Here is a 27979-nt window from a genome sequence, read left to right as displayed (position 1 = left end):
GATTTTTTTTTCTAGTCAGAAATGCTTGTGTTTGTCTTAAAAAAAAATGTTTGCTTTGTCCGATTGTATCCAGAAAGGTTTGAACGCCTCACGCAGAATACGACGCAATTGGACTCTCGCCAAGTGGGGTCAATGGCCTACCTCTGGGCTTTTTACAGCAAACATTTGGGGAATGATTCAAATTAATGGTATCCTTTAAACTATGTTTTATTTTAGGACCTGGCAAAAGGAAGGAGCTGGCTTCTTCTTCTTCTTCTTTTTTTAAAAGTACGCAGTTCTGTTTATCCCCTCGGAGTAAAAAATAGTCAGGCATTTGGTTGAGTAATTTAAAAATGGGAAAGGTTACCTATACATAAAATATAAAGACAATTCATATTTTACATTTAAAATGTAGACTAAACGTAAGGCTAATGCTTGTGATGCACCGGCCGCAGAGCCTGCCTCCAAATTACGCAGCCAGCCGTCGTCTAACAACGGAAAGATCCACCGCTGTTAGCGCATTAACGCTAAATCCTCCTCTCCAGAAGCCTCTGAGCAGCCTCCAGAGTCTTTTACAGTCCTATTGTGACTGTTTGAAATATTTCACAAAATGTTCCAGAGACTCCTCTCTCTCTCTCTCTCTCTCTCTACAGCCTCAGCTTCAGTCGAAATCTCTCTATAATAAATTATGTCATAGGCAAAAGTAGGACAAGAAGAAGAAGCTCCAGAGCACCACACCTTCGCTGTGGGGCTCAGAGGAGCCTTCAGGGCCTACAGAGCAGGCTTAGCAGCCTTGAAGGGATCCAAAGTGATGGTGGCTGCAGTGTTCAGCGCGATGGAGTCAATGTATAGAAATGTGAGTGGTTCGATGCCACCTACAGGCGTGAGACTGGCAACGCATGGCTGGAGCTGTAGACCAGCCAAGGCCATGTCTGACTCGGTTCTACAGTAAATCCATTAAATCCATTTAAAGTTAATAAAAATAATCATTATTTTTTAATAATTCGGTCAGCTTTCATTTTCCTTCTTTAAACATGCCAGGGATTAAGGGCAGATATTTTAAATTCAGCTCAGAGGAGAATAATTTTAATCTTCAACACGCATTAATGACAAAAAAAAATATTTAGTATGAAACAAATGGGATCAAATTAACCTCAAGTAATAGTATTCGCCAAAAGTTGTGTTTTCTTCCTTTTACAGCATCAATTCATGCAAATTCAAGTCCAAATATGACACGGAATTTGATTGCAAACAACCAATTTATAGACATAAATAACCCAAATAAAATGTCTCCATGCAGTCAAGGTTCTGAGCATTGGGCCCACATACAGATATCTCACGGTAGGGAGTCCACGCTGAGCTCTAGATTTCGCCCGAATGTGATGTTTCGCATGCCTATTTCATGTCTCAGTATGGATGCATGCCTTGTAAATGATGTGACGACAAATAAAGCCTGAGCTGCACTGAGTTCTCTGCTTGTTCTTGTGGTTATTTTACATGGAACTGGACACTGCAGTCATGCCAATCTTTTGCACCATGAACGCAGCGCTAGTTTTTTTCAGATGGAAGGATTGGAAGAATTATTTGTGCACCAGATAAGACAGACTACCCCCGTTGTGAGGTCTTTCCACCTTTTGGAGGCGTGTAAATCGTTTTGAGGGAAAAACTGTTATAATATTTTACAGTCAAAAGTGTCGCGTAAGATCAATTTGCAGAGTTTTTGCAGGGAGACGTTCTTAACTTCATTTTGTGACTGGAACATGCCCACCAGCTGTTCCTCCGAATCATGGAATCAGCACCATGGAGAGCTCCTGTCAGGGAAAAGAAAAGCAAATCTTTTGACCACTGTGCGACAAATACATTTTATTCTCTGTACTCGCACTGTAGTAACTTTCTTAGCGCCTAAAACAGAATGTGTACAGGGCGCACTCAGGCTAAAGAACTCGGTTATTTTGGAGAACCGTGTACATGGATGTTAACCTAAAGCTCTTGAAAGTTTAAATAAGCCACTAGATTTAATAATCTGCACTTTTATTTTGAAGAATAAGCCATTTTCTACCTACTTTACACATTTTAAAAACATAAACTTTGTTCTTTAGGCAGCAACACTTCCATATGTGCGCTCTGTCAAATCCTGTTGCGCTTCGATAGCTATATTTACAGATACAGTACAGTCGACTGTAGTACCACCATAAAAAAAACAAAAACAAGGAAACAATTCAGGCTAAGAAAACCTCTCGGTGACATTTAAACACTGGGGCTGCCCTGCAGAGATTCCCCTCTCTGTATAAGGTCACTAAAGATGGCTGTTTACTCGCCGACAGAGAATTCACGAGGTCGAGACAGAGTGGTTTCTGAGTGGACAGTTTATTAAGGCTTGATTTCTTCTATAAAGAAAAACCAAGATAGATCTTCTGAACAAGTTATTTCCCACTACAAGTGTGGCCTAGAAGATAATCAATGTTTATTTAATGGTTTTCATCTCATTAATCCTTCTGTGGTGTTGATACATATACTTTCACGGCTGACCTGACATCCCCTCTACAGCAAGAAACATTGTCATTAAACGTGCACGTAAGCCCTGTAACTGTAATCACAACCTGTTCATGCTTCCTGAGGCAAAAGATGGCTGTGGCTGCGACTCAAGTCTTTGATGGCATCCTTTTAGCTTTTCTCTCACTCCCCTCCCGACTCTACGCTAGTTGGGGAGAGCGGCGTTGGTGAAAGCAAACATGTGAAGGGCGTTTTCACCTTATATTGCTTGGATCAACCTAGTTATTGATTAATGCAGGGGGGAAAAGGGAGATGAACAAAGGATCCTGTTAGAGGTCAGTACAAGGGGTTACACTGGCCAGGGTTTAAAAAAAAAAAATAAATAAAATAACGCAGCTTCACACATCTGGAAATATGTGAAGCCAGAGGTTCATTCTCAACACTCGAGTGAACTCAGCAAAGTGCAGCACTTCTGCCATCTCAACGATATAAAGGGGGTAAAAACGTGACATAAAACCAAATAGATCATAGAGCATAAAGTGACAGAATCTGAAAAGGCCAAACCCAAAAGAAAATTGGCGAATCGGGATCCGAAATATTTGATTTACGTTACCATGATGCTACAGCGAATACACAAAAAGAGTCAGAACGAGAAGAAAACCTCTACATGAAAGCGAACCGAGTCTGTTGGCGGCACTCCCTCTGCATCACGGTAACCCCGCAATCCAAACAAAACAAGGCCAAGTGAAAGTGACACTTTCAAACTAATCAAGGGGAGTGAGCTCGATGATCTCAAACACTAACAAAGAATACAAATAAAAAATAGATTTCTGGCTTTGAATGCTCTGAAAAGACTGACACGAGAACAGGGGGAGCCCCGTCCTTTAAAGGACTCACAGACGAGCTGCAGGGTGGTTAATCGTTTGTTTTCCAGCAGACTTTCTAGTTTCTAGCTTGCCATGCATGGGAACACACATCTATTAGTGACGTTTCCTTTTTTTAATATCCAATCTTTTTTTTTTTTTATCCATTAACAGACCTGAAAGTACTTCATCATAATCAATGGTTTCAGTCTATAACAAACTATTATTTTTTTGCAACAACCAAAAAACACACAGAAACCACATTTCATTCTTATGTTTTTTTTCTTACTCGATAGTAAATCAGTTACATTAATTTTTTAGGTTATACATTTTTAGGCTTTCTCCATGAATATATAGGCTCCTACGTTAAAGCTTAGCATTACGACCAACATGATAGACTTAGCAAAACCAAATTTGATGAAAAAAAAAAACAAAAACAAAAAAACAGGATTAAGACAGAATGATGGTGAATGGACAATTACGTGAACCCTCCCCCCATTTTGTGGAACAAAAAAAAAAAAAGAAAAAAAAAGGCAAAAGCAACAATTCATTCAATGTAGTAGTTACATCATTACATAACTCTGATTATAAAACAATTTAAAATGGTGGATGCGACAATTCTCTCAGACTGGGTTGCGTACACGAGCACAATCTCCTGATCAAACATACAAAAGACCCCTTTCGAGACAAACATCGAAAGAAAGCAAAGCAGAGGGGCATGAAGGATGTCAATAGTACAATTTTTGACTTGTATGGTGAGAGTTCTGGTTGTGGAGGACACATCCATTATTTCTTTCCCAGAGGCCTTTGCAATTCCTCCTCAGAAATGTCTCGAGTCCCGTGTGACTTCACACTATCCCTGATTTCTCCAGCAGTGTCACTGTTTGAGCAGTTCTTTTTGAGAAGTCACCAATAATTAGAAAAAAAACATTAAGGCTCCAGAAAACGGGTTTCTGAAATGAAAATTGTCAGTAGTAAGCCAAAAAATAGAGATTTTGTCGATCTGAATGAAAAATAGACAAACCATTGAAGTTTTATTATCGCACAGATCCAAGTCCTACATTGCCTTTGGGATCCTCCAACCCTGTTGGCACAGTTAAACCTCTGAAGCATGGCAATGTTGCCCCCAAATGGACAAACAGGGGCAGGACACATCCGTTCCTGATTGTACTGAAATATAAAGTGGCAGATTTTTTTCTCCATGGTGCAGTCAAACCCTGATTCAATTGGAAAGAGGAGGAGGAGGGGGGGTCGGGGCAGGAGGGAGAAAACCAGTCTGTTGAGAGAAGAGTACGAGATGGAACGGGAAGAAAAATGTCTAAAAAACCTCAAATAAAGAGTGTGGTGGTGGCTAGGTAATACATTAAATCAGCTTGTTATCCCTGCACAAGAAGTGGGTGGTACATGGGGCAAAAAAAAAAGCACAAGTCTCAACAATGGCAGAGATTCGCCAGGATTAAATAGAAAAAAAAAATGTAGGGCTTGGTTGCATTTTCATATTCTTCTGTCTCTTAAATCAAAAGTCCTAGTGTAACTGTTGATCAAGCCAAGGATAAATGTCTTCTATTGTTTATTCCTGTTTTGGCGCTCCTGTTGGGAAAAAGAACAAAAGAATAACATTAGACATACAGTTACATAAAAGCACAGAAACTGTGTGTGACTTTGATGGGCTATGTTCTCCATTTATCTATTTAAAGTAGTGCATTTTTAATATGTCAATAACAAATCAAGAGCAATCATCAATAGCGATCAGAAAAAAAAGCTGCTCCTGGGATAGTCACCGACACTAACGAGAAAAAAAGTGACAGTTCTTTACCTGATCCAACCGAGAGCGGTTCTGTATCTGAGGAGGTTCAAAGGTCTGTCAAAGGGAGCAAATAAGAAGAAACAGAGCCAACAAGAATTAGTCTCTCAGACACAAACTGAACAAGAGAGAGAAAGTATACACTCATTCTAATACAAGGGGCCAAATACATGTTTCTAGTTAAGACTGGGCAACAACATGAGACTTTGTATCATCTAGGGCCGCACGATATCAAAAAAAATTAAGTATTTTTGACACATATGGCGATTCATGATTATTATGGGTAATTACATTTTACATCCCGATTTTCATTGTCACTGAAAAACTAGCACAATCATGATGATGTGGCATTTCTCCCAGTCTCTGCCAAACAAACATGGTTATTACATCTGGATAACAATCACTGTAGGCCAGAGCATCTCATTAAAACACTGTTCTGTGACACATTTTACCTTTATACAATAACTGCAGTTCTTGGGATTTGGTTATTGCAATTTTGATTTTTTTGGGATTAATTGTGCAGCCCTAATATCATCATTAATTTTGGATATTGTTATATATCCTGATATGGCATAAATGTTTCCTGTTTTTAAAGGCTGCATTACAATAAAGATGACATTTTCTCAACTTACCAGTCTGTTCTTCTTGTTCTAATACCTGTCTTTAACTACTTGGTCATTACATCTGCGGTGTATGTTTAATACCAATACAAATCACTACAATATTGCCACAATGCTGATATGAGGCTATTTGGTCAAAAATAATATTTGATTTTGTCATCTTGACCTGGCATAAATGAAAATAGCTCATATTATCAAGATATATATGTAACAAAATATAACTATACAAATATTTTTATACAACTTTATGGCCATATCGCCCAGCCCCATTTCTGGTGTATATAAGGTAACAAACAGATGAATGTACACACCTTGCGCACCTCCTCCTCCTCTTCCTGCCTCTTCTCATAATGGGAGAAGTCATCAAAGATGGAGGTGGTGTGTTTGTAGGTGGCAATGATCTTGAGCACCTGCTTTGCCTTCTCCAGAGGAACCTCCTGGGTGTCACGGGAGTTGGTCACCGGCTTGTTGTCGTTGTTCTCCAGGCGGATGTGGCGCAGCTGGCTATTAGGCACGTCCTTTACAAACAACCAGTCCACGTCAAACTTGCCCTTCCACTTGTCCTGTGCCCAAACACCAGCACTGGTGCCATAGTCCACTGGTGAACGCATCTCTGCCACACCGCAGAAATGACCACTGCCATTGACACTGAACAGCAGATACACAGGACCTTTAGCATTCATGGCCCGGAAGGCTGAGTCCAGCCGCTTGTTGCCGTGCTCCGTGCTGCACCAGATGGAGTACTTGATGGAGCGATGGATATCGTCCTCAGAGTAGCTCTTTATGATGAAAACACGACCGTTCTTCAGGTTCCATTCAAACTCCTTGGGGTTGTAGCTATGGGAGGCACGCAGCTTATCCAGCACTGGGTGTGACTCCGCACCAGGTCCCTGGCTAGCAGAAGTTAGGGGTCCACTGTTCCCACCACCAACCATACCCATCATACCACTACCGTCTTGACCAGGACCACCCTGCCCGTAGCCTTGGTTACGGTTGCGTGGGGCAACCCAACGGGTCTGGGGTTGTGGGGGCTGGGTGTGGTTTTGGTAGGGCTGAGGTGGTGGCTGATGGTGCTGGTGCTGGTGCTGGTGATGGGGGGGCTGGGGCTGTAAGGCCATAGGCTGCATCTGCTGCTGCACCAAAGACTGAGGGGGAGGCTGCATGGGTCCTTGCTGCATGGGGCCTTGAGGTGGCAGTAGGCCAAGAGGCTGCTGCTGTTGCTGCAGTGGGGCTGTGGCTACTTTAGTCACTGGGCCCTTGTCCCAGGTACCAATGTTCATGTTGTGTTTGATGGGTGGTGGAGGAAGAGCACCCCCTGGATTGGGCATCCCTGGTTTCACCTTAGCTTTCAGCTGCTGCGGTTTGGCGGGCTTGCTGGCAATGGCAGCCCAGGAGGTGGGTTTCGGTGGAGGCATTCCAATAGGTGTGGCTCCATTACCTGCGGCTGCCACTGCAGGTCCACCAATCACAGATCCCACAGCCTTAACTCCAGACCCCTGGCCAGTGACATCCCCTCCGATCTTCAAGCCGACCATCCCCTGCTCCAGGCTGTTCATACCGGGGGCTTTGTTGAGGGTGTCACTGTGAAAGCCAGTCTGACCATCAGGCACCAGGGTTCCCCCCAGGGAGCTGGGGGGATAGCTGTAGCTGCCACCATAGGCTGAACTTTGAGTCTGCTGGCCCTGGGAGCCACTTGTGCCCCAAGCAGAGAAGGCAGGGTTTTCAGGGAAAAAGTTAAACCTGTGGGGGTAAATGCTGCTTCCCAGGCCCCCCGGCTGGCCAAACACTGTGTCCGGCATGAAGTGATGGTCTCCATTGCTCAAGGGTCCATAGGGGGTCAGGTATGGAATTGGGGGGTCCCCACCTGTGGACCAGGGAGCCTCACTGAGGGGGTATGGAAATCCAATGGAGGGGGCGTAGTAGCTGGACAGGTAGGGGTCAGTGATGGACTGGTAGCTGTTGTTCTGGAAGAATATAAGTCAGCAGATTCACAACATTAGGAAGTGACTTACAATTTCAATTAATTCAGATCTAAACATTTGTTAAAAATCTATTAATATAAATCTCCTATTCTATACAATAACTATTTAAAATGAGGCTCCAATTTCACTTAACAAGGCTGACTTACAGAAATTGCATTCATTTAAGGGTTGAGCATTAAATAACTTAGCAGAATACAACAAAACAATCAGATTTCTACAAATGTATGTTGTAAAAAGAACAACAAAAGTTTAAATTTCTGTTTTAAACAATTCAGGAGTTTGGCAAATATCAGTGGTACACAGCTCAGTGCTTTGGATCATTGTTTTATTACTGAGCACACAGGTGCCTTAGTGTCACATACATTTTTTTTATATTTTCATTATCAGTGTAACATCACAGATAATTTGACAGTTTCAAGCCTTATGATCTATCCCTAATCCATCTATGCTTTATTAGCATCTTTTTATAATTTGCTTGCCAATTATTTCTTCAAGGGAGAGATTTTGGGCTTTACCTGAGTTGATTGACTAGTGAGGTATGGCTCAAAGTCATTGTCATGGACAGTCTCCTTCTGATGTAGTGAACCATTTTGCACTGCAACAAAACAAAATTACATTAATATACATTTGAACATACATGTATGGATTACAGAGTCATATTATTATTATTTTTAATTAAAGAGATAGATAACCATAGTTGTGTGAGTTTGAAATGTGGCAACCTACGCTAAAATTACTGAATTGCAGTAATTTAGTGAGCTCGAACACCACACACACAAGATTTCACAACAACCCTATGACCAGGCAATGCCATTAAAATGTTTTACACACACACACACACACTGGTTGATTATGATGTAGTTGTACGTTTTATTCATCTATCAAAGGATCAACAAACAATTAAGTAGTAAAATCTGTCCCTCTTACATGAACATATTCTTCTAACAAAGTTAAACCGTAAAGCCCTGTGGCCCTTGAAAAGCCTATCCTGGAGGTGAATCAGCCGGTGGCCTGCTGCCAGCCAGACCTGCAAGTAAAGAGTGAGTCAAGGCCTGCCAGTCACTCCACCTGCTCCAGCAACTGCAGTAAATTAAAGATGACTTGAGATCATAAAAAATACAATTACATGGCTATAACAACAAGGCCGCCAACACTTATGTTTGGGAGGATTAGACAACTGTGAATTCAGTGGACCGTGTTATGTGCGCAAAGCGATGTTAATACTGTAAAAAGGTGAGGATCGAGCAAAGAACCCTCCAAATTTGGAAAAATGATTGGAACATCTTTTTGTGCAGGGGAAAAGCATGATGGTCATCGTACCATCTTTTCCCATGAGCCTCCTGCCATTTTAAATACCTGCTGGAGGTTCTACCTCAATGAGAACACATTTTCAGGGTTCCCACTCTTTTCTAGAGGACATTTTCCAGGACATTTTCAGTGACAATCTAGCTGGTATTACAAACAGGGATTTTGCAAATACACTAATATGCTCCTAATTTAATTAATAAATCAATGTATAACCCCAATCTCCTTTTCTCCTGTGAAATATATCATCTATTGCTGCCTGGACATCAACAGTCAGGAATGCTGAAAGTCAGTCACAGATGCTTAGAGGAGGTCACTCTTTATTCGGGCTGCAGCCATCGACTATTATAGTAATTGAGTTCTACCAATTATTCCATCGATTAATTGGATAAAAATTACTTTTGCTTCATTAAAGAGCAATAATAAATAGACGATAGAGAAATTAATAAGTGTCTTAAACTACTGACTAGTTTCCTTTTAAGAAAAAAAATACTATACTGTATTATAGTATAATACATACAATCCATGATTACATACTACTACACTCCGTAGCCTCTCTTATGTTCCATGTGTTATCCTTGATTGGAAAATTGATCAATGATTTTCCAGGACGCGTGGGAACCCTGATTTTTTTTTTTTTTTTTGACAGTGGTGTCCTCATTCAATTTCCCAACCCCTGAACTGTATTATTTGTGTCATATTAAACTTCTGAAGAACACATTCACAATATAGCCAATCAAGTTATTTAAGGAAAACATGTTGCCCTCCAATTATGGTTAGGTAGTGCACAGATACTTGCAAATTAACTTCTCATCCCCTTCTCAAAAGTTTCATCTAAAAAAGGACTGCAGCACCAGCACATGTTTAATCTGGTTCCCATAAATATTGTGAAGCCGGGCAGTATTGTATATCAGAGACAGATGGATGTGTGCTGTGCTGACTTAGTGGTGAAAGAGAAAGGCCCAGATTTTACAGATATCCAAACAAGTGATCTTGATTCAGTCTTCTGTGATGCTGCAGCTCACCTTTAGACGCTTGTCCTTTTGATCTCTGCATCCATTTTGGATCATGAAAAAAGGCAAGAAAAAGGAGACCACATGGTTATTTTCTGGTCATTTCAGGTTTCACACACAGGTTTGAGTCCAGTCTGTAATGTCACCAATCTATTCCTGAGAAGCTGAACACTTCAGACTACTTCCTGAAGAGAGGCGATGCAAACACTTAGCTAACGTTACTTAACGGTGAAATCTGTAGCGACTCACAGTGAGCTACATTTGTTAATATCATGTATTTGTTACACCCATTAGTGCTTAACTTGAGTTAGTCAATTTATCCACCAGCGAGCGCTAGCGTTGATTCACGCACAACTTCGCTAGCTAACGCAACTTAGCCTTCATTGAAATGGCTTTATAAACGCCAATAGCGTTCATAGAGCTTGTAACTTAGATTGCATCAGCAGTCGGTCCAGACACCATGTGAATATTTGTGACACCTTCAGTAAAGAAAGTTAAGATTCACTGGGTAAGTTACGTTAGCTTGCACCCGTTAGATGATTTTAACGTTAGCTTCGGGATTCACGTTTTCAATCCATAGCGCCAGGTGGGGAGTTTTATTTCTGCTCCACTGGTGGCACAAACACACATTCTCGGTTCAAAATGCTTTTGACAACAGTTTGCATGCCAACATATAAGTGTCATCTTTCTTGCAAAGCCAACAAAAAACATTTCGCTGTTTAACGGAATGCAGCTAACTTGCTAGCTAGCTACATGCACCGGCCAATCTCCGCGGCTAGCTCTTAGCACTTCCGAGGAATAGCCGTAGCCCAGTAAATCGTTAACGTTAGCAGGTAGCTAGCTTGCAAGCTCTTCAGAAGCGAAGGGTACATCGGCCTTTCCTACCTGAGGGTCAATGCTTGTGGCAGACATAATTCATTAAGCAAGTCCCTGGATTCTCACAGAGCCTGGGCTTGTGACTGGATTTCAAGCCCCGTGATTTTGAAAAGGCAAGTTCACAGCTCAGTTACAGTTAGCTATGTGGCTAGCTTAGCGTGTGGCTAGCAGTTGTAGCGCAGGCTCAGCTGTATATTTTCCGCTGTGTGCACGTATCCCAACTTCCACAGTTCAAGTCTGTCGCCTCGGATACTGTGCCCGAGAAAAAAAGAGTCAAGTCCCGGTACAGGTTTTTCAAGTAATTGTTGTGTGTCGCCGAGCGGATGTTTCGGATCTTGAATATATCTATCCTCGGCCGCCTTTTACTTTGTCTTTATTATTCCAGAGAGAGAGAGAGAGAGAGAGAGAGAGAGAGAGAGAGAGAGCCCTCCACAGTTACGTTAAAGCCCTGTACACTTCCCCAATGGCTGCTGCTCCATCCGGGCTTTGAGCCACCGCTGCAGTTCGCGTTGTTCCCCGCGGGGTGGCAAAACTTTGGATCACCCATCTTTCTTTCCTTTTTCTTTATTTCTTTTACAAAGTAGATACTGTCTGCTGTGATTTAATACAAATCCAGCGAGTGGAGCCAACTCTTAAAAAAAAAAAATCTGACTTAGATTAAAAGTTGAAAGCACTCTTGTCTTACATGGGTGCTGTTTCTCTGCCATCATCTCTCTGGTGGTGGTGGTGAACAACACATGCCACGGGGTCTATCAGCAGACTGCGTGTGATCGATCACGTCTGAGACTAGTTGACTTCACTGCAGTCCTCATGAGAGTCTGGCTGGAAATGTCAAAGATGACAGCGCAGAGTTTGATGCCAAACCAGCTCTTTTTTCTTGTGTATGCACAAATCATGGATATCAATCAGCTGTGTGTACTCGTGGTGTTTCTCAATACATGGCAGGCTGAAACATGAGGTGCCATGATTAATACTTTAGATAATGAACTGGTTAGATTCTGGCCTTGCAGTAAAGTGCAGTACTCCCCTTTCACCACCAGGAGGCAGCCACGATGCAGCAGCAGCCCCTCCTAAACTCTGTCAAAGGTCAAACCGTCACCCATCTGTGAAGAGCTGTTCATCAAGACTGACATATTATTAGATAACGATTATGTTTACACTTGACTGCTGTCTCACTATTTTCAAATGTGGGACATCCTTCAACAGGGAAACCTGCAATCACATCACTGAGATGTTATGATTGAAGTCATCGACGAGCAAACACGGATAGAAGGGTAGCTACGCCCCAAACCGCGAAGATTGCGCGCTTTATTATTTTAAGTTTCAAAACTACTGAACCCTTTTGTCCTCGCTGTTGATCTTACAAAAGTCACGTACAAATGGCCCCCTGAGGACACAAACACACAGCAAAGGGAGGAAAGTCAACATTTGTCAGTCAGTGTTGTTAAAAAAAGTACCCAAAAGTTGAGTAAAAGTAAAGATATTGTGCTGACATATAACTTTTCTAAAAATCAACGTAACCCGTATGAATAACGCTCGAGTGAAAGTCTTAAAGCATCTCATATTAAATAAACTTTAGTATAAAAAGTCAATTTCAGGCAATAAAATGTAGTTGAATATCAGAAGTAAAAGTCAATTATGCATATATTTACGTTTTTGCATACACTGTTTACAGTACAGAAAATGGAAATACTCGAGTAAAAGATAAGTACAACGAAATTGTTGAGTGAATGTACTTAGTTGCTTTCCATCACTGTGTCGTTTACACAGGGAGAAGAGCCTTCTTGTAACAGTTTGAAAGGTCAACTTTTATTTCTTTTATGAGATTAAGAATCAAGAACTGGAAAAAGCACCACAGCACCATCTGTTATTCTTGTCCAATCATAGGTTAAAATTGTTTTCTGTTACCTTAAAATAGCCTCATTGTGCTAAACGTTTTTTTTTTAATAACTAATATCCCTTTAAAAAGTCATATCAGTTGTTAAGCTGTGGTGTGCTTCTGAAATGCTTACATGTGTTAGCCTTGAGAGAGGCGGAGCAACATGGCGTGTTCGGGCTCTCATTCATTCAAGGATCAATGAGCATACGTTCTGGCATTTGGTGGCTTTTCTGGAAAGCAGTCTCCTGTAGGCCGCCGTACAGGCCCCCGCAGCTGATCATATTATTTCAGCTGATGTGCTGCACTCACCTTCAGTGCGCGCTCCACTATGGACCGCAAGAGGGATGACTGGCACAGGACGAGAAGAGAAAGGAATGCCACAGAATGACGGAGGACAGGAGCACTATGCTGGACATCCTCGAGGAGCCTCACATGCGAAGGGAAGGGGAGAGGATTCGAACTTTTCACAACTGGCCAGCAGATGCACCTGTCACATCTGGGGACCTGGCCAAGGCAGGATTCTTCTTTGTAGGGCCCGGGGATAAAGTCCAATGTTTCTGCTGTGGAGGGATTTTAAGATGTTGGGTGCACGGGGACAGCCCGGCAGTCGAGCACAAGAGGCATTTCCCCACTTGCAGCTTCATACTGGGCCGGGCTGTGGGAAATATTCCGGTCCAAATCGGATCCTCCGACTCTGTGGACGGCCAGCTGTTGAGTCAACTCCAGAGGATGACTATGGACGACCAGGGGACAGCTGGACAAGCGGTCTACCCAGAGATGGAGGGGGAGGAATCCCGGCTCACCACTTTCCACAACTGGCCCACCGAGGCCTCGGTCCAGCCAGATGTTCTCGCCAGAGCAGGATTTTTCTACACAGGTGCTCATTGTCTCACTACAAAGCTCGTAAAAACACGTCTATCCTTATCAATTTCTTTTCTTTAACTCGACATTTGAGTTTTCTGTGGGTGTATTTCAGTGAAATATTCAGCACTGACCCAGTCCCTGCTAGAGTGACCTCTCTTTGTGAGAGGGTTCATGCTACAATTGTCCTGCTGAGTCATGATGTTGTGGACAGAACAACCTGGACAAAGCTGGGGCTGCTAAAGAAGTAGGGCTACACAGCTTCAGGCAATACATGGGCTGTGGGCACAATATGAAAAACCAGGGCAATCAAATGAAGCACAATAAGGTGTGTTTTGTCGAGACCGTGTCAGAAAAAAGGGTTGTTTCACCCCATTTTTACAGGTTTCAGTTTGTGCGTGAGCTTTGACTTCTTGTACAATTTGACCTTATTTTTAAAAAAAATGTAAGACGAGTTGTGTAAACAGATGTTCAGTATCAGACTGTAAATGTGAGCTGACTTCTGAGTCTTACCTTCGTTAGACTCTCCTCACTGTCGTCTTTGTACATCCCAACAGGTCACGGTGACAATGTCAAGTGCTTCTACTGCGACGGGGGGCTGAGGAACTGGGAGCCGGGGGACGACCCCTGGCAGGAGCACGCCAAGTGGTTTCCACGGTAACGACAGGACCTGTCACAAAGCAGGACAGGATTCAAGGACCTTTATTTGGCACATTCACAGACACACGAAGCAGAACGTGCAGCGAGAAAAGAAGCGTACAAAACGAAAAAGATCCAAGCAGATCAGTTGAATTGGCAAATTTCCCTGAATGTAAAAAACGAGGTGTCAGGTTTTCGGTTTTTGTGTGTAGGCATTTCGTGCTTTTGGTGGATTATAAAACGACATGTTTGTGTTTCTCAGATGTGAGTTTTTAATCCAGTCGCGAGGGCAGGAGTATATCAGCAACATACAGGATGCTCATTTCCATCTGGGTGAGACTGTGGTGAGAGCCTTTATCCCTCTTATCTGCTCTGAATTCAAATCTGTTTGGCACACGCGTGATAACCGCACGCCGACAAATGATGTCATTTGCTGCATTTAAAAATCATTCATGACTTTCACTGTGAAGTTGAACAAAAAAAACAAACAAAAAACAATGATTACTTTTCTAGGGCGGATCACAGACAACCACAGGCAGAGACATTGGATCCAGAAATGGTAAGTCGTGGAATGATGGATATGCACAAAAAACAAACACAAAAAAACCTCATTTTACTTTATTCCCTACAAAGCAGAGCTGGATAACAAGATGGCAGGGCTGCTTTGACGCCGCTAATTATCTTTGTGTAACCTGCAGTGCGCAGAAATCAAAGTGTCAACATCCACTCAAGCTTGTTCACACAAAAGGGGAAAGGTGGAAACACTGCGAGGTTCTCTGCAGGTTGTGCAAATAGAGAAAACAAAGGCGGAAACCAGTTGATTCAGTTATTTTTAGATCGACCTGGGTGAAACATGGACTAGAAGCCTGAAAGCAAACCTCGCACTACTTAAAATCTGAAACTAGACACCAAGCAAGACACTTGGAAAATGAAGCCACTGCATGCTCAGTGAGCTCGGCCTAACTTTTGGCTGTAGCATCGCAGTGATTAGAGATGGAAACCATGGAAACAATTTTGGCTGTTGCTCACTGTTGTGGGGCAGCCATGAGGGCAATTATTCTGCACAATGAAGGAATCCCAATTATAATCCGTGTCAGCAGATAAACAGAGAGAGGTCTGTGGTTTAAAATGTTAATATGTTGGCAGACAAAGGTAAGCCGCACACTTTGCCATTTATTACCACACTTGTTGAATTGATTGCTTGTGATTTAGAAGTGGACACGCAGACGTTTTTTTGGGTCTTTCCTCCCCCGTTGACAGATATGGTTGGAGGTCTGGCAGCTTCCTCGGCCATGCTTTCTCCTGTGGTGCAGACCGTGCTGCAGATGGGCTTTGAAGCCAGCCTGGTGGAGAGTCTGGTCCAGACCAAGTACCTTCTGACGGGCCAGCACTACACTTCGGTGTCCGACCTGGTGACTGACGTCCTGCAGGCCGAGCAGGAGGACAGACAGAGGGGCTCACAGAGCAGAGGTGAGAAAGGATGGTGCTTAAAGGATGAGTTCACCCAAAAAATGTGAATGTAGTCATTATCTTCTCCCCCTCATGCTGACTGCAAAGTCAGCGGAAGTTTTGCAATCCACAAAACTTTTCGCAGGGAAACAGGGTTGCAGCATTCTCACAACTTAAGCAGCTGGGGACTTGTTTTGAAATGTGCAAATATAACCCAAAAAAAAAATGGCTCGAAATAGCTCATATTTGAAACGATCCTTGTTTAAAATCTAAACATCTTCACTGTAATGGAAGATAGAAGTATTAAATCAAGCCCTGACTAAAGTGGGTGGACAAGCTCGACTCCACGTTAACGGTGTATGAATTGTTTTTTCAAATCAATTTAGGTCTCGGGGCTTCTGGCGACGTGGATTACGCTGGACGAGCTGTATGGAACCATTTGATTTTTGGGTTATTTTTGTGTATAGTTATTTATTTATTTATTTCACTTTTTAAAGCAAGTCCCCTTAGACTCCAGTTGTTTAAGAGAATGCTGCAGTGTTGTTTTGCTGCAGAGATTTCACCTGGCTATCCATCAGCATGGGATCATCAGCAACTTTTCCTTTAAGTACAATTTTTTTTATAAAAGAAAACAACTTACTTATACAACACAGATCAGATCAAACCAACATTCTGCAGCACTTTTGGCACTTGAAGCCCAGAGAGGTCAAATTATTCAATATTTACCTAAAAGCAAGGATTAAGGAAGTCCCAAAAACGACTACAAGCCATGAATCCATATTAACAATCCATCATATAACGTTTATAACACAATTATGTGACTTTTTACCAGAGATTTTATACACAGGACTTTCACATGTAATCAAGTATTTTTACATTGTTGTATTGGTACTTTTTCTGAGGCCTCAGCAATTACTTAAGGTACTTCTTCCACCACTGGGAACAGATACCTTGAACTATCAACGATTTGCATGCTGAACCAGTCATTTTCCACAGTATCCAAATTAAATTAAATCTGCTGAAGTCTTTTTTTTTTTTTTACATAGTTACATTTGTGTTACATGAGTGTGAGCAAAATTAGTAATAGTCCAAATTTCTGTGTCACAAAAGATGTTTTAAGTTCATCATGTTTTACTGCGTTTGTGTTCTTCAGAGCCTTCAGAGACGCGGCAGGGCTCCAGTTCCGGAAACGTGAGGACACAAACACCCATCAGAGAGAGAGGTCAGAGGTCCACATCTGTATGATCGGCAGGAAAAAGCTTGTGTCACTTACTTAAACTTAATGTACTGAATGAATATATGACACACGGTTGCTCGGCCCTTCAGCAGTGTTTTTTCTGTTCCGTTGTTTTTCTCCCAGCAGTGAAGGACCCCAGCCCGGAGGAGCTGCTGAGGCAGCTGCAGGAGGAAAGGACCTGTAAGGTGTGCATGGACAAACTGGTGTCCATTGTCTTCATCCCCTGTGGGCATCTGGTGGTGTGTGGTGACTGCGCCGCCAGCCTGCGTCACTGCCCCATCTGCAGAGCTGTCATTAGAGGCAGCGTTCGCGCCTTCATGTCCTGAGGCTGATGTGAGAAGCCACTGCTATACAGGTGTTGCATGAGTGGCCTTGGGTTTTTTTTTTCTCTCTGTGCTCATTCTCCCATGTGCTGACGAAGAATAAACACGATTGCTGGTTTGCTTTTTACATATCATTTTCTACAATAAACATGTGAAGCTGTTCAAGCATGCGTATGGTTATTGCGCATTACAAATAGCACACGCGACAACAGGATCATTAAAAGAGCACATTCTTTTATTAACAAACACCTATTTACATGAACACAATGCACAGTTCTGGATAAATAGGACTACACAGTCAGGTCACACGGGGTCGGGCCGACACAGGACACAAAATAGAAGAGAGAAATACAAAAAAAAAAGAGAGATGTTTTCCACTTTCTATACAAAGAAAAAGAATTATCTACAAACAGGTGGAATCTTTTTCAGTGGTGACTAGCACAAACGCACACGACCGTCACAGGCTTCAACTAATTCCAGTTACTGGGATTGAGGAAGAGGCTGTATTGCACTGAGAGGAAGACTAGTGGGTTTTTTTTTTTTGTTGTTTTTTTTAATACACGACGATTTTAGTAGCATTTTCTACTAATACTGATTATGTTACAATATGAGGTGCTTTGTGTTTTAACTATCCCACACGCCACTTATCCAACCAGGGATGTGCAAACAAAGGGGCACTATGTAGTTTTTGAAGAAGAAATTCAAACTCAGAATTTGATTATTTACAATATTAATGAGGCAATATATCAAACTCAGAAGCATGTATTGTTTCCATAATTGAATAAACATGCTGTTTCTTAGAGGAAAATCAGATCCCCAGAACACTGTTTGAAGCGATGAAGGTGGCAGGGTCCGCCAGATATAACTGTAGATAAATCTAAAGTTTGTTTATTAAGTTTGTTTACGTATAAAAAAAATTTATCATGAAGATCTTTTCCTCTTCTGATTAAAATTCCTTCCCCAAAACTACAGAACGCACCTTTAAATCATTAAGACAATAATGACACATAAATTATTGCATCTCGTCCAATCAAATCAACGTGCTTTGCTCTCGTCTTTCTGAAATCAGTCAGCAGATGTTTGTGGACTGTCTATCTGGCGGTAAAGAACATCTAATATCACACAGGAGTCTGACACGCGGCAGGATATTTTTAGGTGGCGGGGAACAGGAACGTCTTTTGATGACAAAAAGCAGCCGAAGCGGACACGTTCAAACCTAGCACAAAGAAATACTGAAACGAAACGTTCTGACAATGGTCTGGCGGCAAATGTAGTGGGTAAAAAAAGATGTAGATAAAGAAATAAAACCAAAAAAAAACATTGAAACACCCAGGACAAAAAAGTGCTGACTCTTTCCTACATGACATTACTGAGCAAAAAACACTATATAAAGATTTCTTGTTATGTGCTGACAAACAGAATCATCTTAGGACAGAAACATAAGAGATTTATGGAAGAAGAGCGGCAACATTTGGTTGATTGATCGATAAGAAAAATTGGTTGCCAAGAATTTTGATCAATTAATCGTTCAATTCCTTTTTTATTGTCAAACATTTGCTGGTTCTGGACTCTTAAATGTGAGAATCTGCTGCTTTTCTTTGTCATCATGATAATAAATGAAGAGTCTTTGGATTTTTGGATGTCATTCAGACAAAAGAAGCAATTAAATGTTCTCAATTCTCACAATATAATAGACTAAAGGATTAATTTATTACATGTGAAGGTAACTGGCAGATTTATTAATAACAAAATGAAGTCTTTAGTTGCAACCTTACGTGGAAGAGCGTTTCTGCAGAGTGCACATGAACACTTTGAACACCAGAGAGCAGTAGTGATTCACACAAAACTATAAGGCTACAGGAGATTTGGCTCAAGACCTCACTTCAGTCCTGAAACATCCAACAAAAAGTGCTACCAAACAGTAATGACATATGAATCGCGTGTGTGAGCCTTTGTCTAAAATAAAAGACGTTGTGTTACATTGCTGGGTCAGAATAAAATTAAATCCGAGTAAGAAACTACTCAGTGGAAGCTTTCGGTTGTTGTTTAACCAGCTCGTTCGTCTACGGCGAGTTAAAGACATCAGTTTTTCGCTATTTTTTGTCATTTTTTTTTATATGTTATACACATAATTACATTACAAACCCTGTAAAAAACATGCTATAAAACAATCACAACTGCGACTATCACCACTGAGTATCTAAACCGCTAAACTGACAGGAGACGACGCTCTGGTTCACTCAAGGTACAGCCAAGCTACTTCTACACTGACGGCCACACAACTCAACACTGCCTTGCGCGCAGTATGAATAATGAAAACAATTCCCATTGTTCGTCTTGAAGTTAAAAATATGCGGCGTCACCTTTCCTCGAGTGTGTGTGATGATCACCCCTGTCAGCAGCCAGATGTGACAGTAGTTGGAGGAGAGAGAGTGAGAGGGAGAGAGAGAGAGGGGGGAAACAAAAGCTTTCAGCACGTCCTCTAACAAACAACCTGACACAAGACTCCAGAAATAAAAAGTAAGACTCACATGCCGTTTCCTTGCGTTTTAACACCTCTCACACCACTAACGCTTCTTTCGCATTCTTGATAGTTCACATTTAAAAAAAACTCTAGTCCAAAATCCAACCCCCCCTTCCCACTTCTGCCCTTGTTTCATTATTTACATTTTCTATTTTTGATAGACGCCCCTGTAGGTTTGGTGCTTTTGTCCCCCCACCCCACCCCGCCACGCTCCCCTGCCTCTTCCTGCTTTGCTTGTGTATTTATGCACACAGATCCTGGCCTAAAGTAAACAGACAGTGCACAATAGCTCATTCCACAGGCTCCACTGTAATTCAGCCCTCCGGCCAAGATCTGAGCCAAACCGGCAATAACATGCTAAATCACTGAGTCCTCTTAGACACAGCACCACAGACTGGGAATGCTGGGTAGTCCCCGATTACATACACAATGTATTTATATGCTGTACATGTATACACTCATGTTCTCGGGGAGTATTAAAAACCATTGTGGGCAGGTCACGGCATTGAGACCTAGGCAGAGAACTCAATACAGAGAGAAAATGATTGATACTTCCCGAAACACACAATATGAGGCTTTGTTGCACTGTAATCCCCCCTCCTTTCCCCACGAACCTATCATCCCTCCCTGGAAAACAATGGCCCCTAACTGAGAAGTGTTGGCGTTTCTTTTTTCAGTAAATGACATGGTTAAAGCACTGAAATCACGAAGAAGAGGAGGAATGTGTGGTGCGCCCCCGTTCACTGGGATGTTTGTGTCAAAACAGCCGTTTTGTCTCCGTGGGAACTTGCTGTGTCACCTCCCCGCTGGACGCTCTCCTATTTACGTAGACCTGCAGAGGGAGAGAGAGGAGAGAGACATGGGAAGAGAGGGTTGAGCGGTTGTTGGGCAGCTCACACACACATTTATCCACACACACGCACACACTTCCCTGGGCGAATTTCTCGAGGAACCTAACTCCCAAGAGATGGAGGAGACGAAAAAACTTCCTCCCTCCCATTAGAGACGGAGCTGATTAAACTGTCAAGGAGCTAATAAAATATTCATTCCATGTTGGCAGAGAATTATTACATGACTTCCCAGGCTCATTGTTATTAAGTCCTCTGCACAACTTAATTGATTGATCCAATTTTTGGACAGATTTCTTGTGTGTTTTTCTCCGTTTGCTTCCATCAGCGACTTCCTGCGGCGTGCGTACACATGTACGAATGGCGCGCGCACACACACACACACAAAAAAACCCACAGCACTGTCATGAGAGGCCTTCATATTCCCCGCAGCGCTCTGACAGGATGTAGCATGCTCCAGACAGAGGTTTACTCCCCCAGACGTGACTCAAACCTCCTCCGTCTGGTCAGTGTTCTTCTGTGACTTCTTGGATCCTGATCAGATATTATAAACAGTAACACTTTATCATTTCTAAATGCTAAATCGAGAGTGAATACAACTTTGGGAATAGTTCTTTCCCCATTAACAAGCCACAAAATGCTTTATGAAACATTTATCAAGGAACTGTTTATTCTAAAGTTGTTGACGATGTTTATAGAACCAGTTACATAAACCATGCATCACGCACTAGCTTAAGTTGATTTAACTCTATTTTCAGGATGTTATTTCAGAGTTTACTCATGTAATTCTATTAAAAATGCAAGTTTGCTTCAGTCGCCTCTCATTAATAACAACACTTTCCCTAACGCTGGGTTGGAGAACGTCGGGGCCACAGACTTAGGAGAGCGACAGCTTGATTTCACCCCGAAACTAACAGAGCATCTGTGATGTCGCTGTTTGATGGCTGACACTAGCAAAAGCGACACGGACACATAAAGTAAGCGTAGCAGAAACGTCAAATTATTCTGACGATCGTGTTTCACTACATATTTTTAAACGTTACGTTCACGGCTGAAAGTGATGACAGATATAAACAAGTTTGCCGACATCGCAAATCTCCACAAGGAAAAGCAACTGCCACCTGTCTTCCCGGAAGTGACTGTTGTTGTCAGCAATGCCAGGATGATTCGGTCTTTAAACCTTTCCAGTTGTTTTATTAATTAATTCCGTGTTAACAGTCAAATAATTATTAACTATAGTTTAATTGACTATCAATGTACCATGCATTTATGACAGTACGAGGGACATAATAGATTCTAGTGCGGATCGCCATACAAAAGCCTAACTAAAAAAATGACAGCGAGATGAGGTTACCATCTATTAGTTTAGTTTACTCTTTGTTTTCCTGTTACTTGCGCAGGATGACTTGTGATGACTTGTTACGATGTTACTATGCGCGTCCTACCTGTGATGTAATAAGAATATTTGTGTACAAACAAATCAAAGGTTTAAGTGACTCCAGTATATTTTTAAGTGCCATTTTAGTTTTTATTTTGAAGTTTTCAGATATGATTATGATTACGATGATTATCGGGATAATATCCTGAATTGCAATTATGCTGGACTCGATATTTGAGACATGTTGTTTTCATATCATCACATGCCTCGATGGTACATCTCTGGAACAAGTGAGTAAGAGTTGGGTTAGTTTCAGGGAAGACTGAAGCGGAAACAATTCCTTGCAGGGAACAGGTACAACCCAAACTGTATATGACCACAAAAAGCAACAGGTAACGTGAACATCGACGCACAGCACACTTACAGTCAGACTAAAAAACACACAGATGTGTACGTGATGACAGCACATTCATACTTACAGGTACATGGGCTTTAAGAGGAGATGAGATGGTTTCTCATTGACATGGTAGAGTGGGAATGGGTCAAATCCACCAATAAAATCAACTGAAAACAAAGGATTACACACGTAAATTATGGAGTAAATCAAAAGACAGACAGTAAGACACTAAAGTAAATAAAAAGACATTCATGAATTACAAAAAAAAAAAAGCTGAATGAGAAATAAGATGTGAACAGACAACACAGTGGAGGACACATGTGATGAGGGGGATGTTGAAAGGTGACATCTCACCATGAACAGCATAACTGTTGCTGTTCTATTTAGTTTAAACAAAATAAATGAAAAAAAAACCTCCCCCCCCCCAACTCCCATCTGTGCATCTGCGCTGGAGCTGGAGGGGAAAGCTCGGGAACAGGTGAAAGCTGGTCAGCTGTCAAAATAGCCTAAGCCTTTTTTATCGCTCAGAAACAGAGGTGACCTTCAGCCGCCAACCGAAATGATCGCGGCTCTCTGTTTATTTTGGAGTTCAGACTCTAGGCAAGGTGCACACGGGCAAGAGTGGGTCTTACGTCACTGGTAGCCAGAGTGCAGCGTAGTTTTCAGTGATGCGGAGAGATGCTTTAGAGATGCTGGGAAAGGGACACAAAGGCTGAGGGGAGGAAGAGAGGGGTGAATGAGAGGGGCGGACGGAGAGGGTGGGGGGGCGCCACGCATGTCGGTCCGACTGACAGAGGGGGCCGAGGAGATTAAGCAGAGGGAGCGAACGTGAAAAGAGGCCAGCGTGTCCGCGAGCTGTGAGTTGTCTATAAACACCACCAGGAGAGAGATCGGATCTGATTTAGTGGAAAAAGATCGGTTACTTCCAGGGAACCAGCAGCTTTCAGGGGGAAAAAAACAGACACAAGCCAGCCATGGAAACCACTGTAAGGCCAAATCAGTTCCATCCTGATAAGAGGAAGCAGGGGCGGTCTGCTGAATACTGATAGGTGGGCAGGATGAGCGCCGAGAGCCACGGGGTGTTGTGAGGGTGGAGGCGACTGTCCCCTTACTTTCCTCTGACCCTGCCCTGGTTTCCTGGGTTTCTCTGTTCCATCTGCACACACACGCACACGCACACGCACACGCACATACGCACACACACGCACACAAACACATACGCGCACACACACACACACACACACACACACACACACACACACACACACACACACATGCAGACACAGACACACAAAGACCTCATCCCTGATCTTTTCTGTACCAGTGGTTTTCTCATTATAAGCAGGTGGGGATCCGTCCCTTGCCATGATAAACTGTGCTCAGGAATACAGTTAGATGATAATGATGGTTGCCATTTTTAGACACACCAGCAGCTGCGGGGGAATGGCAGCGCCTGTCCATCCATCAGTCTGTCAATCCAACGCTTCGCTTCAGACGGGGAAAAAACATGACAACTGTTGGATGGATTGCAATGTGGCACAGATATTAAAAAAATCCCCTCTTCACAAGCATTAGGGCATATATAAATATCACCTAATGCGTGTCGGACATGTTTTTTTTTTTCCTCCAGAAAAAAGTATGTTTACGACATCAAAATCCTTCAAATGCCAGCCCCTCCCTCCCCGTCAGTAAAAGTTTTATAATGTAAGAATATGCAAATATTTGTCATTTAACAAGTGCTAGGAACATAACGTCTCCTTCACTGTAAAGTAAATGGTCAGTTTGTACACTGAAGCATTCAAGTTTCCAAAGCACACTTGTGTACACTAAGTATTATTGTGATTATTGTGTATTTCAAGTCAAGCTCTTCTCCCTTCGGCCTTCTATGTGTACATGTTTTCCAAATACCTGTCACTACAGGAAACAACAACAACAACAACAAAAACAACAACAACTACCTCCAAGCTAGCAACCTATATGCTGAAAAAGGCAAGTTACTGGACGCTAACAGTATGGATGTAAGAAAGCTTTCAGCATTTACCTTTTCTTTTGCTGGGTTTTTAACCATTTGAAACGGAGGGGTACACCCGGCTCCCCAAGTGCAAAACAAGTTCAAACCAACACTATTTTTACAGGGGCACCCACGCTTCATCCTGGGTGTAGCCCTAATATAGATGACAGTGACTGGTTTTAAAAAAAAAAAAATACAAACAAATTAAAGCGTTATTTTTTTCCCCTGTAGTAGAAGGTACAGCCAGACCTTTCTCCGATGATGAAACATCAATATGGAGATTGGCTTTGCTATGCAAGACTTACTGAATACTAGAAAATCGATTTTCAGTGATCAGTGAAAATGAACCCTTTTCCGTAATTAATGTGATAATTAGTAATAATTTTGACTGGAGGGCGAGTTTAGGATATTTAGAGGATGGATTCGGATGACTTTTGGGGATCTTCTGACTCTAAGAGATCGAAAGACAACACCCAACCCCGGCCAAAGTCTGTTTACCCTGCTGCCGTCTGGCTAAAGATACAGCAGTATCCCCTGCTGTACATCCAGACTACCATGCAGCTCATTTCCTCATGCTGTGACACCTCATCTTCAACACTCTAAAATACCTTTTCTTGTGTAGCATAAAGGGAGCACAACCTCCAATCTTTTGTACAACTCCATCTTGTAGAATGAAGATTAAGTGAATCTTGAAATCTCAGAATCGGAGCCTCAACATTTGCAGCTAAGTGCCAGAACCTGCTCTTACCCCTAATGAACACATCTTCTATTTCAAAACATTAGTTGTTGCAGCCTTAAAAGCATCACTAGTAATCCTCTGATCCATCGCTCCCTCGTACTGTACAATACATGCCAGGCTGTTAATTGCCTCTCCATTGTTGAACCTTTTTCCAATTAATTCTTACATGCACTCCTCCGACCCTGACCTTGAAGTGGATCTTCTACGCAGCTCACTGAACCCTGAAGTTTAAAAAATCAGTGAACAATTCTTGCAAACAATTATTTTTTTTCATGCTTGATCCACCAGAAAAAAAAAAGCCTTTGAGAATGAATGTAAAAAGCTGCTTAGATGGTGGAAAGCCTCAGACGGCCTGTTTATCCTCAAAAGACAATTCAGGCTATTTTCTAATGATTTGGCATGTCAGTGTGGATGGCAGACGTCGAAAAAGAAATATAAATGATCAGTTTAGACCAGTGAGGAAGGAAAACCTTCAACATTAAACATTCACTTTGTCTTCCCCCATGCCGACAGCGGCCTTGGAAACACATATTGGCAGCCGATTGGTGCTCGTGATCCCGCTCAATTTCTTTCAGCAGGATCGGGGAAAGCGGCTTTTTTCACTTGTGTGGACACACGCAAAGAAATGAAAGGTATGTAGGTCAATAGTTAAGGTATCTATGTTAAGCCCCTGAAGAAGCCGGGGAGTAACACAAGACGGTTACTTTTCAGTTTCAAGTGCAAACTGGTTGAAATCAGAGGACCTGCTCAGTATACAGTACGCAGCTGCATCTCCCGCCATGTGCGTGTTTTGAAGGGGTCGGCCGGCTGACACTGACATGAAACACAAGCGCAGAGATAAAAGGGGAAAAAAAAGGCCAGGAGAGAAAAACAGGGTTGGTGTGAGGAAGATCGAGAAAAACAAGGAGAGAGAGACAAAGACGGAGGGAGAGATAAAGGGCAGACGGATAATTCAAGCCCTCAGAACCTGTCTGCAGTTGAGCTAGAAGGGGTGAAGTAGGAGACACGAGTGCGCTCTCCGTCTCACACACACACACACACACACACACATGCGCGCGCACACACACACACACACACACACACTCAGTATTTAAGGGAGCTCCTCATAGTTGGCTCGATCCTGCAGTGCTGCATCTCTGTCCTCACACATCATAAAACAGCCATCATTGCTATAGACACTACTCATTTGCTTTAAAGACTGGTTTAGCGGTTTTATGCTTAGTTATTTTTGCATATGAAACCTTCAGGTATGTTTGATCGAGAGCGTATTTAAGGTTAATCATCTGTGCAAGGAGGACTAAGCCTCCAGGCGAAAGACAAGACCAGGAGAGCCTCTGGGAAACTGTGCCTTGTCGGATCACGTGTAAATGAAAATGCGACGGCCAAATACAGGAAGTGCTTTTGTCATCCAGGGCTGAGCTACCTTTAACCAACCACATTCTCTTCTCAGTCATACATTCACGCGTGCAGAGACCCAGTCAACATGTCCACGATCCATCCAACTAAAGATCAGAACAAAGCAAACAAAGCTTGAAATGTGTTTCCACGTCTGTTTACAACTGAAAATAGCTCCAGCAAGTATGAGTGAGAACGCCGTGACACAACAAGGAATCACCCCCTGCTGATCATGTGAAAACTACACACTAAGGTGTTTACTATATTTACAACTCCACCCAAAACTTGAGTGCATATTTGCATCGAAACGCAGCTTCGGTGCTGTGCACACCCACAGAGGTGTTTTTTTCAACTCCTTCATGTCGGAAGGATGCTCAGAATTACATCAAGCTCTCTGTGTATTGAGAAGAATGATAAAAAAAAAAAAGTGCTACAAAACTAACACGAGTGTGAGGGAGCTGTCAATCAAAGCCTGGGCTGTGTGCTCAGTAACCAGGCAACACATGAGAAAAAGGTGAGAAAGGCATTCGACGGGTATGAACAAATAATGTGGAAGCACGCATTTGAACTAAATCATAATCAAGATTTATAACCCCCAAAAAACACTTTTAATGACGTATAATTAACATACATTTCTTGCAGTATTATTAAAACTAAAAGGCTATAAAAATACAGGTCTTTCTCCACAGCATCCGGAATCTCAATGCAATACGGAATGTCCGCTCTGGTGTCATGTTTCCATCACTGCTGATTAGGCTGATAAATATTCCTGACCACTGCAGAACAGCGGTAGCCAAAGGTAACCCTTTACTACAGCAGCACCTGTCTTCAGTATTTTATTATTCTGACAACATTTTATGTTTACTCCCTACATTGTTATATCTTCGATATTACGATACGGAAACAGACAGAGAAGGAGACTCGAATGGGGAGAGAAGGCGTGTCGGTGACAAAGGCAGCAACATGGATGACAGTGAACTAGGTCAGTCCCTCTATTACATTAATATGAAGTGAGGTTCAGATAGCTTTGCTCAGAAATGTGTGATTTGTCATTTGACTTTGACTTAATGCCAGTTTAACCCTTTCCTACTGAAGACAAAAGTGAGTGTCAGTTGGTATCAATGGCTTTTTTTGTGTGTGTGTGTGTGTGTTTGTGAAAGAGTGTTTTGACTCGTCATAGCCCCTTTACACTGTCTCTGTAAGCCATGACAGTGTGACATTGGACCACCAGGACCCTGTCCCAGTCTCTGACTACACTGAACACGTAACTTTTTGAACATGTAACCTGCTGGATTCACTTCCTGTAAATAGTTGGTTTAAAGTGACTACGAGGAACTTTCAGTTTTTTGTTGATTCCAGGGCCC

The 27979-nt window shown here is 42.3% G+C and overlaps 3 protein-coding genes across 5 annotated transcripts in view; 1 reads left to right on the top strand and 2 right to left on the bottom strand.

Annotated features, from left to right (window-relative positions):
• Positions 1 to 1207: 1207 nt before the first annotated feature.
• Positions 1208 to 11371, bottom strand: LOC115585586 (YTH domain-containing family protein 1-like). The gene is made up of 6 exons (XM_030424060.1): positions 10945 to 11371; positions 10072 to 10096; positions 8257 to 8336; positions 6071 to 7723; positions 5152 to 5196; positions 1208 to 4925 (listed from the first exon to the last, which is right to left on the bottom strand). The coding sequence occupies exons 1-6, from the start codon at positions 10969 to 10971 to the stop codon at positions 4899 to 4901; spliced, it is 1857 nt and encodes a 618-aa protein (XP_030279920.1). The 5' UTR covers positions 10972 to 11371; the 3' UTR covers positions 1208 to 4898.
• A 1680-nt stretch (positions 11372 to 13051) lies between these two features.
• On the top strand, positions 13052 to 17488 carry birc7 (baculoviral IAP repeat containing 7). The gene is made up of 7 exons (XM_030424062.1): positions 13052 to 13691; positions 14233 to 14332; positions 14577 to 14658; positions 14828 to 14873; positions 15575 to 15784; positions 16917 to 16985; positions 17127 to 17488. The coding sequence occupies exons 1-7, from the start codon at positions 13199 to 13201 to the stop codon at positions 17324 to 17326; spliced, it is 1200 nt and encodes a 399-aa protein (XP_030279922.1). The 5' UTR covers positions 13052 to 13198; the 3' UTR covers positions 17327 to 17488.
• Positions 17489 to 17537: 49 nt separating this feature from the next.
• The window catches only part of nkain4 (sodium/potassium transporting ATPase interacting 4), a 69721-nt gene continuing 59279 nt past the window's right edge, over positions 17538 to 27979 (bottom strand). The window contains exons 6-7 of one of the 3 annotated variants that reach the window (XM_030424057.1): positions 22553 to 22637; positions 17538 to 20679 (exon numbers count right to left, since the gene is read on the bottom strand). In XM_030424057.1, the coding sequence (XP_030279917.1) occupies positions 20670 to 20679; positions 22553 to 22637 (95 nt within the window). In that variant the 3' untranslated portion in view covers positions 17538 to 20669. Of the gene's footprint in view, positions 20680 to 22548; positions 22638 to 27979 lie in introns of those variants that run through there. The other 2 variants (XM_030424059.1, XM_030424058.1) reach the window with 2 other exon arrangements.

Source organism: Sparus aurata, chromosome 7 (genome assembly GCF_900880675.1).
Source record: "Sparus aurata chromosome 7, fSpaAur1.1, whole genome shotgun sequence".
Taxonomy (NCBI): domain Eukaryota; kingdom Metazoa; phylum Chordata; class Actinopteri; order Spariformes; family Sparidae; genus Sparus; species Sparus aurata.
Note: the sequence above shows the minus strand (reverse complement) of the source record. Positions and strands in the feature narration are given on the sequence as shown.